We start from the raw sequence: 13,397 nt of genomic DNA, 5'->3' as shown, positions 1-13,397 counted from the left end.
GTTTTCTTGGCATTTCTCTGACTGCACTGTTCTGGCTTTTAGGCGTCGTGTTATGTCACATATATGTTTATATGGTATTGTAACAATCATCTCTTCAGGCTCCACTGTTCCAGCTTTCAGGAGTATGGGGGGAGGGGAACACAGCGGGGTGATCTTTTTAATCCCCTTTTGTTTCTTCAAAGTAAGGAAAGTAGGCTAAAAGTTTGCTGTTATGCATTGCTGCCTAGTGTATGAGTGGTGTTAGGAGGCAGATACCAACTTGCTCAGGTGTGAATATCCATTCTTAAAAGTTTATAACATAGACCTTTAAAAATGGTTCTCCTGTCAAAAATTGGTATCATCAGATGAATAATCACTTGTACTTAAAAGTTCTTTACTAAATCTCAGCTAATGTTTGAAGCCCAGACACTATTTACAATTTCTGTGTTAGTATTTGGCTAAAACTAGATCCTGGACCAATATTAAACCGTAAAAAATATATATATTATAAGATTAGTCACTTTATGTTACTGAAACTCAAATATACATTTTGTTTCAGATTTGGCATTCAGTAATTTAACATCAGGACTACTGCAGACCTTACTGTTTGTCGTAAAGGAAAATGATCACAAACTTGCCCAAAAAATTATTTCTAAATTACTGGATGAATGTTTTACACTCAGGAAGGATGCAGAAGTTCAGATAAAAAACAGTGAATATAAATCAAGTACTCCAGATGTACAGAACACGTTACCTGTGTTTCAAGATGTAGCAGCTGTACATCTCTTAGAGGCAGCAATAACAAATGCATCACCCAAAAAATTCACGCAGATATATGCAAAATGTTTCATCAACCATTTGGCACCCTTGTCACAACACCCAATAGCAAATTTTTCAGTGCAGAAGTTATTGGATTGCTGTACAGAGAGGACTGAATTTGAAGGAATGTTTAGTGAGCTGGAAGAACCTATTGAAGAAATCTTGAAAAGTCATAATACTGGAGTACTTCTAAGCCTTGCCCAAGCTTGCAAGCGGCATTCAACTAAACAAGGAAACTTTCAAAAATTGTTAATGAAAGCATTACATTGTATAGAGCCTAAAGAGAGACAGTCACTCATGTCTCCACTTACCTTAAGTCTTGTCACCTATGAAGAGCAAATTACTTCTAACAAGTTGTTCATTCACCTCCATGGATCTTTAATACTTCAGACATTGCTCAACTTTAATAAACCAATTCAGGCTGTAAATAGTCTTTTGGACATGAACACTGGTGATCTCAAAACAATGTTAACTGATCCAAAAGGATGTCATGTAATGGATGCATTTATGAAGAGTGAATTTGTTGGTGAAAAAAGTAGAGACAGAATTATTAAGAAACTCCAGGTAGGTCTAACGAGCTGTACATTACTGTTTTCTGCATGTATACCTCATATGATTGGCAATTATGTCGTAGTGAATTATCTGCGCAATACAGCTAGTAACCAAAACATCTCACCTAATGATATTAAGCCTCTACAGAAACCCTTCAGAAGTGGTTAATGAATTTCTAAGGAAACTAGATGCAAGTTTGAAATATCTGTACAGTCCGAAGTCAGAGTTTATAATCTGTGGAGACATAAACATAAACTATTTCAATGAAAGCAGTAAAAAAAAAACAAATTCTATAAATGTTATAATGATACAAACTCCGTCTCAAGTGCAAACAATATATTTTGTGTCTTTGATTTTGCTCCCCTACACTACATGTTTCGGCCTCAGACGGCCATCATCAGGTGTATAACACTCACATCGCTGTCACACTGCACCCAGCTCAAAATTTAACATTTAAAAGCACTTTCCTTGTTATTATCAACTTCTACTTCATTGATAGCTGTCTGGTTTGTGGATTATTTTACACACATTAATTTTGACTTTATTGTAATAGCACTATAATAAAATCTTTAGTTCTAATTTTAAAAAACTTTTAAAATTTTTTCCTCTAATTTTTAAAATTTAAAATTGTTAGGGTTATTCGCCCTGTGTTTAAAGTGCTGCAGCGGCTAGTTCTTGTTCCCACACTGTATAAGTGTTATCCTGTGTAGTCTTTCTGTGTGCGTGCCGCTGCTATTCTTTACTACGTGTGCTGTCTAATGTACTGTCAGGACACAAAGACACAAAATATATTGTTTGCACTTGAGACGGAGTTTGTTTCATTATATCATTTATCGTATGGAGTGCAAGAGGATGCTTAAATATAATAAAGTAAATTCTTTTAATAAGGACATACAATCTGTCACACAGTGAATTGCACAACAAGAGTTCAAAATTGCTCAAGTACAGTCATTGATAATATCATTATAAATAATGCAAGGTTAAGCTCTTCTTGTACATATTCTATAGTCAACAGCCTCTCTGACCATGATGCTCGATTTCTTACGGTAGATAATAATATTGTGAAAGTAAATTCAGTGCCCTTGAAATAGAGAACCAGAGAAATAAATAGTGAAACCATTGCTCATTTTCAACATCTATTAGAAAATGAAACATGGGAACCTGTTTTCAAAAATAAGGATACAAATTATAAGTTTAACTCCTTTTTTTTATAAATATTTTTGAAGCCAGTTTTCCTGCGCAAAATAAAATTAAGTAGAATAAAAAACCACTGGATTACACAAGGAATAAAAATATCTTGTAAACATAAAAGGCATCTGTCTATAGACAGCAGGAGCAGTAATAATCCCTACATGAGAGCATACTACATAAGGTATTGCAAAATCCTGAGTAGAGTTATAAAAGAGGCTAAAAGGCAGCATTACTGTAGGCTTATAGCAGAATCGAATAATCAGATAAAAACAACCAAGAATATAATAAAACATGAAACAAGAAAATCACATCTGACTGAAGAGATACCATCTTTCCTTATAAATGATGAAACAGTTAAGGACCCAGGAGAAATTGCGGATGCCTGCAATACTTTTTTTCTGACAGTTACAGAAAATCTAAACTTGCATCAGAAAGTGGGAGATAATGCCATATCATTTTTAAGAGAGGAATTTCCTAGAACATTCCCTTGTATTAAAACCATTCCAACCACTGAAACTGAAATAAAAAGTATAATACATTCCCTCAGAAAAAAAAACTCTTCAGGTTATGATGGAATAACAAGTAAAATTTAAAAGTTTGTGCATCTCTGATCAGTAGCCCATTAACTCACATTTATAATCACTCACTGTCCACAGGAATCTTTCCTGATCGTCTTAAGATTCAGTAATTAGACCACTATATAAAAAAGGGAACAAGACTAGTATGTCAAACTACAGGCCAAGTTCACTGCTAACTACTTTCTCTAAAGTTCTTGAAAAAGTTATGCACAATATTTTAAGCCATTATTTTCAGAGTAAAAATATATGTGGTGCTATCCAAAAGTTCCCAAAATATATTAATAAAAACTATTACATCTTACCTGGATCTTATTCTGCACCATGACCTTCAAAGTAGTCCCCTTGGGAGTGCATACACTGATCCCAGCGTTTCTGTCACTTTTGAAATGCATCCTGGAAGTCTTTCTTTGTTACTGTGTTTAGTACCGTCTGCGTTTCCGCTTGAATTTCCTCAACTGTATCAAATCTTCGCCCCTTCAACTTGATTTTCATCTTGGGGAAGAGAAAGAAGTCGCATGGAGCTAAGTCTGGCGAGTACGGTGGGTGGGGAACAACTGCCACCTTGCTTTTATCCAAAAATTCCTACACAATGTAAGCCATATGTGGTCATGCATTGTCACGGTGGAATACCCAGTCATTCATGTGCCACTTCTCTGGACGTTTTCTACTCATGTCCTCCCTGAAACTCCTTAGAATATCATGATAGAACTCTTTATTGACTATCTGACCAGGAGGGACGAACTTATGAACAATCCCGTCAATATCAGAAAAACAGATCAAGATGGACTTAATGTTGCTGTCGATTTGTCGAGCTTTTTTTGGCCAAGGTGAAAAAGGCTCTTCCATTGTGACGATTGCTGCTTACTTTCAGGGTCGTAGCCATAAACCCAACTTTTGTCACCAGTGACAACCTTCGAAAGAAAGTGTGGATCCACTTGAAGCTGTTATTGAAGTTCCCTGCAGACTTCCAAGCAATGCTGCTTCTGTTCATTTTTCAGCAGTCATGGCACAAACTTCACCCCAATCCTCCTCATGTTCAGTTCCTCTGACAAAATTCGTTGACATGTACCATTACTTAGTCCCAAGGTGTAACAGAAATCTTGGATGGTCAGTCTACGATCTTGCAGAATCAGATTCCTAACTTTCGCCACATTTTCTGGTGTGGTGCCGGTTGGTGGCTGTCCTGAATGATCGTCATCAGCAGTCAATGTTAGGCCATTTTTGAAACGCTTATACCAGTCATAAGTTTGTGTCTGGCCTAAACTTGTCACCAAAAGCTTGCTTTGACATTTGGTGCATTTCTGCAGCGGTTTTCCCAAGTTTAAAACAAAACTTTATACAGACATGCTGCTCTCTCATGTCAGCCATCGCAAAACTGCAAACTCACAGAAACACAACAATGGGAATACTCGTACGTTCACCAACAATAAACCCAACCACTCAACTCGATGCCGCTTACCACACTGATTCAAGAAGGGTGTGTGGGTAGACACCTAGCACTATTTTGATGTACTCATAACCATTCACCTGTAAAATTCAATTTTTGGGAACTTTTTGATTGCACCATGTACTAGTCCCAGAACAGTTTGGCTTTAGGAAAGGAATTCCCATTGAAAATACAGCCTTTAAGTTAACAGACAGTGTGTTGAAATCTGTTAATCAAAAAATGCATGTTAGTGGAATATTCTGTGACTTGGCAAAGGCTTTTGACTGAATAAATCATGAAATTTTATTAACTAAATTACATTCTTTTGGCATTCAAGGAACAACGTTAAGTTGGTTCATATTCTACCTAACAGATAGAAAACAAAAGATTGAAATCAAATCATCAAATTCAATCCAAAGTACCTACTCAAACTGGGGAATAATAAAACATGGGTCAATTTTGGGGCCTTTGCATTTCGTAATTTATATAAACGACCTCCCTCCTACACTAAGGACCTCATCAATACCTATAATATTTGCAGATGACACCAGTGTTATAATTTCTGGTAAAATTTAGACGATTTCTGCATGTTATCAAACAAGGTTCTTTCGCAAATGAGTAAATGGTTTTCTGCAAACAAGCTGTTCCTGAACCTAGAAAAACAAATCTAATAAAATTTATGAGAAAAAACTCTACAATATCCATTAAACATTGGATATAATGATAAATATATAGAAGAGGGAGTAAACACAAAACTCCTTGGCTTGCAAATTGATAATCATTTAAACTGGAAAAACTATATCGATCAGTGGATTCCACAGCTAAGTAGAGCATGTTATGCAGTTAGATTCATGTTACATATTAGTAACATTGACACTCTCAGATCAGTCTGTTTTGCTTACTTTCACTCTTTAATGAAGTATGGAATAATTTTCTGGGGTAATTCGTCTGACAGTGAAAAGGTATTTACATTGCAAAAGAAAATTGTTACAATCATGATGGTTGTCAAATCCCGTAATTCCTGTAGAGATCTATTTAAGAGACTACAGATCTTAACTTTTCCTTGTGAATATACTGTAGGTCCAAAAAGTACCCAACTTTATTTTTTTCCACTGTAAGTAATGGCCCAAGGAGAAGGGAAACTGAGCGTAGTGGTAGAAGGGACTTTCATGCGCATGCATGATTTTTTGCTGACTCGCAACACCACCGGATGCATCTGTGGCTGTCAGATAGTGAAGTGGTGTAACATGTATTTGGCACATTCTCGTTTCGCTCAAGATGACAGAATGCTTGGAGAAGCGATACTGCATTAAGTTTTGTCAGAAACTTGGGGATACCCAAGCGGAAACAATTCGCAAAATTCAGCAGGCTTTTGGCAATGATGCAATGGGGGTCACTCAAATTAAAGAGTGGTTCAACCACTTTAAACATAGCCGTATGTTGGCGGACAGTGAGCAGCATTCCGGGAGACCATCAACAAGCCAAAATGTTGATGTCATTGAAAAAGTGCGGACACTGATCATGGAGGACCGTCGTTTGGCCATCCGTGAAGTTGCTGATGAGGTTGGGATCAGCAGAGGTTCCGCAAACACAATTTTAACTGAGGATTTGGGCATGCGAAGAGTGGCGGCAAAATTTGTGCCCAAGCTGCTTTCGCTGGAGCAGCAACAACTCCGCCCTGAGGTTGCACAGGACATGCTGGAGTGTGCCAACAGGGATCCTGAGTTCCTGAAGACTGTGATCACTGGTGACGAGTTGTGGGTGTACAAATATGACCCAGAAACCAAGGTCCAGGCATCACAATGGAAGCATCCAACATCCCCAAGGCCCAAAAGAGCATGACAGGTTTGGAGCAATGTGAATGTGATACTGACTTTTTTTATTACCGGGGTGTTGTGCATCATGAGTATGCACCACTAGGCCAGACTGTCAATAAGGAGTACTACCAAGAAGTCCTTGCGCCAAACCGCAAGAGACCGGAGCTGTGGGACACACGCAACTGGCAGCTGCATCTTGACACCACCCCAGCTCATTCATCGCACCTGACCCAGGGTTTCCTGGCCAAGCATGGCATTCTGCAGGTTCGCCAGGCTCCTTACTCTCCTGACATGGCTCCTTGTGATTTCTGGCTGTTCCCGAGATTGAAGACACTGCTAAAAGGCTGTCATTTTGACAGCCACGAGGACATCATACAGAACGTGACGGCGCATCTGCATGCCATTCCAAAAGAAGCCTTCCAGAACTGCTTCCAGTGATTGAAGGACTGCTGGGCTAAGTGTGTGGAGTCACAAGGGGCCTACTTTGAAGGGGATTAGGTATTGTAACCACCCAGATACAGAACTTTGTTTTCCCGGCTCAAGGTCGGGTACTTTTTGGACAGAGTAGTATATATTCATTAATAATTACAAATAACAAAGAACATTTTCAGACGAATGCAGATGTACACAGTGTTAACACGACACAAACACTGTCTTCATAAACCAGTTGCTAACCTCTCATGCTTTTAGAAAAGCGCATATTATGCTGGGATCAAAATTTTTAATAATCTGCCATTTGATCTCAAAGGTCTTATAAATGAAAAAGCATGATTTAAAATAGCACTGAAACGATACTTAAATACACATTCATTCTACTCTGTTGATGAATACCTATTGTCTAGAAAATAACTTATGTATCTTTAAATAGCCTTGTGTATAATCACTGTGTATTCTTGGTTTCTCTTGTGTGAGAACTCCATTCGGACTGTACATATGTTTTGTATTCATATGACATATTCCACAGCCTACAGTCATTTTGACTAACTTTGGATCCATGGAATGGAATGCAATGTTATGTTATGTTATGGGAGGCCCAGCTTAGTTCCCCAGGTACTTAGACCACCCCCAGTCTTGCTAATCCCTTCAGAGAGACATGGTGATTTTCAGAGTCTGTAACATATAGATGCAGTCTCAGTGTGCAGTGGCCAATCAGCAGTCCTGTTGCCTGTTGTGTTCCTGTCAAAGGACAGTAGGTACCTAGACATCCAAAGACCCCTACAGCAGCTCAGCTCCCCAAATGCATGGTGAGAGGATCCAGGGACCTCTTCAAAGGGATCTTTGGTTATGTCTCCTCTAGAGCCAGGTGGTTGCTGAAAATCATCAGGGACCACTGCAATAGCTCCATCTGACACATTTAACTAGGAAAATCTAATGTCATCCTCCATAGAGCAATGCATGCAAGTGGAAGGCTTGATACAATGGGAGGTCACCTTGTATCCCAAAGGCACTGTTCATTACACTGCTCTCTCTCTCAGTGCCATTCAGGCCTCAGCATGGTAACTAACATTTTACCCCAGAACACTACCACCCTTAGCAAGACTTAACTGGTGCTTTCACAGGGACCACCAGTAAGAAACAGGTGGGGTGACTGGTTACTTAACAAGTCTTCATATCTCCTTTGAGCATCAGCTTATCTATCAGAGTATAATTAAACTGCTTAATTTGTGAGATGCTCTCTGTTAAATGAGCCACAAAATCCATAGTGAAGTAAGAGATTACAGACTGGATGGTCATGGTATCCTCTCTCCCTCATTCCCCAAAGGGGTAAAAGTGGATGAAATTTGATGGTTTGATCACTCACCTCCACGTAGCAGTTTGGCCAGTAATATGTGCAGTTTTATTTCCACACCCTGTTTGGGCGATCAGAGCAGTGCTTTTGTGGAGGAAGGGTTTGTCTACACCTGTACTCTCTTCAGCCCTTTTTCATACCATGAGCTGACTAGGTCAGCTCTGCATACTTGTGTCGGTTGTCAGAGCTAGAGAGATTAGCTTAATGTTAATAACCATTTGTCAGTAGATACATCGATTGCTATACACAGATACTTAGAGGAAGGAGGAGACTTTTATGTCTTCTAAGTCTGTTAAATATTGAAGGTAATCTGAGGAAGTATTGTGGGTTTTTGTTTTCCTGAGCATTTACTCCAAACAGCCGTGACATTTCTGGCAGGTAGTTGTATGGTGCCGCTTGGCAGTCATAGGGTAAAACTGAGGCAACTGCTTACAGGCTCTGGCATATTATCTAGAATAGGGTTGTTTATAGACTTCAGTTACCATACATTTATCATGGCCTTATTTGTGGTGAACTGCATATTGTCACATCATGGAGATGATGGGTAAGCAAAAGCATCCTTCTGTCTCTGATAGGTTGAAAGGAAGGTAGTGTGGAATGAATACAAATAATCATGCCCAAAATGTTAATTATGTGTAACTATGTGACCTGTTTGTCTTTTTTGTACTAGATGGGACAAGGGTGGCACTGAACCAGTGGATGATTATACATTTTTCTCTGGAAATTGGAATGGGGATTGTGAATTAGAGGCAGTTCTCTGTACTTAAAAGAATCATGTCAGCAGTTAAAAGGGTCAAGTTTGTTAGTCAAGTGTATTCTGTCAATTCCCTAAGTCATTGCCAAAGTAGGTAGAGAAGATATTTTCAAACAAACAATTGGGAATGAGAGTTTACATGAAATTAATAATGATAATGGAGTTGGAGCGGTAAACTTTACTATATCTGAAAATCTGATTATCATGAGTACAATGTTCTTACCTTGCAACATACATAAATTCGCTTGGACATGTTCTGATGGAAAGACACACAGTCAGGTTGACAACATTTTGATGGGAGATGGCATTTAAATGCACTTGATGTCCAGTCTTCCGTGATAGCAGACTGTAATTCTAATCACCATCTCCTGATTGCAGAAGTTAGGGAAAGTGAAAGAGCAACACAAAAGATTGGTGTAGATTCAGTCTCAAGGAACTAAATGAGGCAGAAGGTGAAGAACAGTGCCAGGTTAAACTATGAAACTGGTTCATAGCTTTGGGAAATTTAGATGATGATGTGAATGTCAGTAAAGCTTGGGAAACTGTTTGACAGAATATAAAAATTTCAGCCAAAGAGAGTTTAGGATATTATGACTTGAAGCACCCTAAGCCATCTTTTGATGAAGGATGTTCAGAACTGATAGATGAAAGGAAACAAGCCAAATTGCGGTAGTTACAGGACCTGAGCCAAATAAATGGAGATAATCTGAACAGTGAAAAATGTGAAGCTAATTGACACTTCAGGAAAAAAAATGTAAAAACAACATTAATGAGCATTCAACACACAGTAAGAACAAGAACACTAGAAACTTATATAGAGGGATAAATTAATTCAAGGATTACCAGCCTAAAGCTAACATGTTAAAGGGCGAGAATGTTAATCTGCTTGCAGGTTCTGACAACTTTAAGAGGGTGGAAGAATTACTTTTCTAAGCTGTTGAGTGTTTATAGGGTTAGTGTTAGGCAGATGGAAATACATCTGATCCTAGTCATTTTGAAGTTGAAATTGCTAATGCAGAGGTTGCCTCAGGAGTGGAAGGAGGCTGTTATTTTACCAGTGTATAAGAAGGGCGGTACAAATGTAATTATTGTGGCATGTCACTGTTACCGACTTTGTATGAAATTTTATCCAATATTCTTCTGTCAAATGTTCAAGTCCATATGTAGAGGAAATTATTGGGGACGATCATTGTGGGTTTTGACTTGCAATGTAACTGATCAGGTACAATGGAGGAAAAAATGGGAGTACAATGAGACATTGCACAGACTATTCATGGACCTCAAGAAATATATATATATAAGAATAATGTCACCATCAGCACAACAAATACAGTTTTTGTTTTCGATCTTATACTTCTACATGTTTCGTCACATAAGACCATCATCAGGAAGTTGTACACGGGAATACGTAGTCATTGAAAAATACTGATGTGGATCCTTATCAGTGCAACACATCGTGTTATGTACTGACATAAAACTCTTGCCTCAAGTTTATGTTATAATAAAGTAGCAAATAAATAAAATAAGATAAAAGACTACACACCACCACCACTACTACTTCTGTGATAACAACAACATGAATCTCAAAGTTCAGGAGACTAATGTTATTTCTTTTACTTGTAAATCTATTAGTATTGACTCCATTTCAGCTGGTTGTGTTTTAATTTTGCATATTAACTGCACGTAAGATCTCATTATTTTACTTGACAGTAAACTGTATTTTTAGCAGTATGTTAATTTTGTCTCATTTATTCATTACTGTAATTTGGTCAAAGCTTGCATTAGTTTCTTGGAAGAATCTTACATGGGCAGATTCCAGTAGCTTGAAAAATATAAAAAAAAAATGAAATTTACATTATAATCACTTTTATCAGTCCACCTTTTCTCACAATTGAGACTTGTTGCTGGAAACACTTCATGTTTTATTTTGTCTTGATGGTTTGAAGGGGAAAGTGAAGTGTCACTCTGTCATGGATAAGCAATGCTGTAAGATAATTCCTTCATCCAGATATGCCAGCAGTACTAGTAGTGTATGTAAATTTCTTATTTTCAGAAGGAACACAGTTTCCTCAGAGGATAACATTCTTATGCATAAATCTGTTTAGACTACCATATTATTTATGTTTTCTCTCATTTTGTGTTTCTGTCTTTGTTGTATTCTTATTTTAAATGCTTGCCTATAGGCTTTCCCCATTGGCAAACACTCTGATAATTTAACTGACTTATTATTATTATTATTATATTATTTGTGCATCTCGCATAAGTGTTAATGTTTGATTACCAGTGGTAATTCCAAATAATTTAGTTCCCATGTGAGTGGAAATTTTGTCTGATAAATGCATTATGAATAGTTGGTGTGATGCTGGAAATTAAAAAGACAAATGCTGCATTAACTTACCTCTCTTTGAGATTCACCTGATAATTGATGAGAGAAATCCATGATTGTTTTATTTACTGTATTGAAATATGATGCTGGATCACAGGTCACCTGATCTTGATAACTGACATGGTCTTCCCTGGTACATTTGATTCCCCTTAGGATATGGATATTTGTGAACCACAGCTGATAGTCGACATAACAACACAGTATGTTAAATAAATGTGTGCCTTAATGAATTTACAAATTGTTGTGTTGGAAATGTAAAATGGATCTTAGATAGGATGGGATGGTATGGGTTGGATTGATCTGGCTCAGGATAGGGACCAGTGTAGGGCTCTTGTGAACACGGTAATGAACTTTTGGGTTCCATAAAATGCTGGGAAATTCTTGAGTAGCTGCAGAATTGGCGGCTCCTCCAGAAGGGCTCAGCTCCATGAGTAAGTAAGTAAGTGTTAGAAATTGTAGTTTGCATTTTAGAACATAGTTAGCATCCTATTTTTAATGATGATACACAAGACTTTTTGTGAAAAGTTTTAAAAGTCTTGTGACACAAATGCATCATGCTGTAGGCCTGCATATCGGGATATTGGGAATACTCATATTAAACTAATTCTCATTGTTATAGTAGAGATGGAATTATGTGGGTTCAGACCAATAATCCTGGGGATGCAATCACAGAATGTGAGTAGCATATATTTGTACTTTCCTAGGAAGGAAATTAATACAATTCTTTCTCTCAACAGGGACTGTATGTGGTAGTGGCTTGCACAAAACATGGATCACGCAGTGTGGATGCAATCTGGGATGTGGCAAGTCTGAAACAGAAGTTTCTAATCATGGATGAACTCTCCCCTAAAGAACCAGTCTTGAATAGTAACCAGTACGGCAGCATTCTAGCCAGTAAATACTGCCTGTCACTTTATAAGCATCGACAAGATGAATGGAAAGATTTGCAAGGAAAGGAATTCCGCAAAAAGAAGCTGTTTGCAAATATTATTGAAGATTTTGGGAAATCTAGCTGAAATGTGATCTGATATCATACCATTTTCAAAACATAAAAGACCTTTTTGCATCTGAATTTATGTAGTGTTGTCTTAATGTGGCAGCTTAACAGTGGCAAACATCATTCTGTTATGTGAAGATGCATACTATGTTAAGGATTTTATATTTGACATTGTCACTTTCTTCTGTATCATGTGGTGATTTAAATTTGATTTAGAATCATGTCTGTACAGATTATATGTACTTACTGGTAATAAGATGGCATTTGGAAATAGTTATACATTATGAAAGATCTTATTTCAGTAATATGTTAAACATTTTATCATTTTCTGTTTTTGTATGCCATTCTTGTAGTCTTTTATCTTGAGAATGTTATCTACAGCCAAGTTTCACAGGTTCCTGCTATTAGCCTTTATGTTTCTGAGTCCATAATACAAGGTGTTTCAAGAAGAGCTTTACAACTTCAAAAGCTTATGTAAATTTATTCAGAGGACATACACAACGTTTTGAACTGTCTTAATGTAGCAAAACACACTGACTTTTACCTCGGACAGTTATGGTTCAATGTGACTTCCATTGGTAATGCGGCAGACGTCCCACCTGTAGTCAGTCTCTTGCCACAAGCTACGTAGCATCTCTGGTGTCACTTCTGCAACTGAGGCAGTAATTCGAGTTCGGAGCTCAACGGCATTTGCAGGCAAAGGTGGTACGAACACTCGATCTTAAACAAATCCCCATAAGAAAAAATCCAGGGGAGTAAGATCCGGGGAACGAGGTGGCCATGCTATCGGCGCTGCTCTACCGGTCCACCGACTTGGTAAACGGGTGTTGAGGTACTCGTGCACTTCTCCAAGGTAATGAGGGGGTGCGCCGTCTTGCTGGAAATGAATGTGTCCTTCTTGGTCATCTTCGTATAACTGTGGGATGAGAAGCTCTTGGAGCATGCCAGATATATGATACTGGTAATGGTCGTCTCCATGAAGAAGAAGGGGCCATACACTCTTTCTTTGCTGAGGGCACAAAACACGTTCATCTTTGGGCTATCACGAACATTTTCCAGGGAGACACGTGGATTTTCGCTGCCCCAGATCCTACAGTTGTGGGTATTGA

General features: G+C 38.1%; 1 protein-coding gene across 1 annotated transcript; it reads left to right on the top strand.

Moving 5' to 3' along the window:
- Positions 1-552: 552 nt before the first annotated feature.
- On the top strand, positions 553-12,565 carry LOC111865973 (nucleolar protein 9; the record flags this gene model as incomplete). The annotated part of the gene is given in 2 exon segments (XM_023854419.2): positions 553-1,362; positions 12,029-12,565. Coding segments are annotated over 2 exon segments (1,089 nt in total), but the record flags the coding sequence as incomplete, so codon positions are not given.
- Between the last annotated feature and the right edge of the window lie 832 nt (positions 12,566-13,397).

The sequence above is a fragment of the Cryptotermes secundus genome, unplaced genomic scaffold, assembly GCF_002891405.2.
Source record: "Cryptotermes secundus unplaced genomic scaffold, Csec_1.0 scaffold4987, whole genome shotgun sequence".
Classification (NCBI taxonomy): Eukaryota; Metazoa; Arthropoda; class Insecta; order Blattodea; family Kalotermitidae; genus Cryptotermes; species Cryptotermes secundus.
This window is presented reverse-complemented; position numbering and strand designations above follow the sequence as displayed.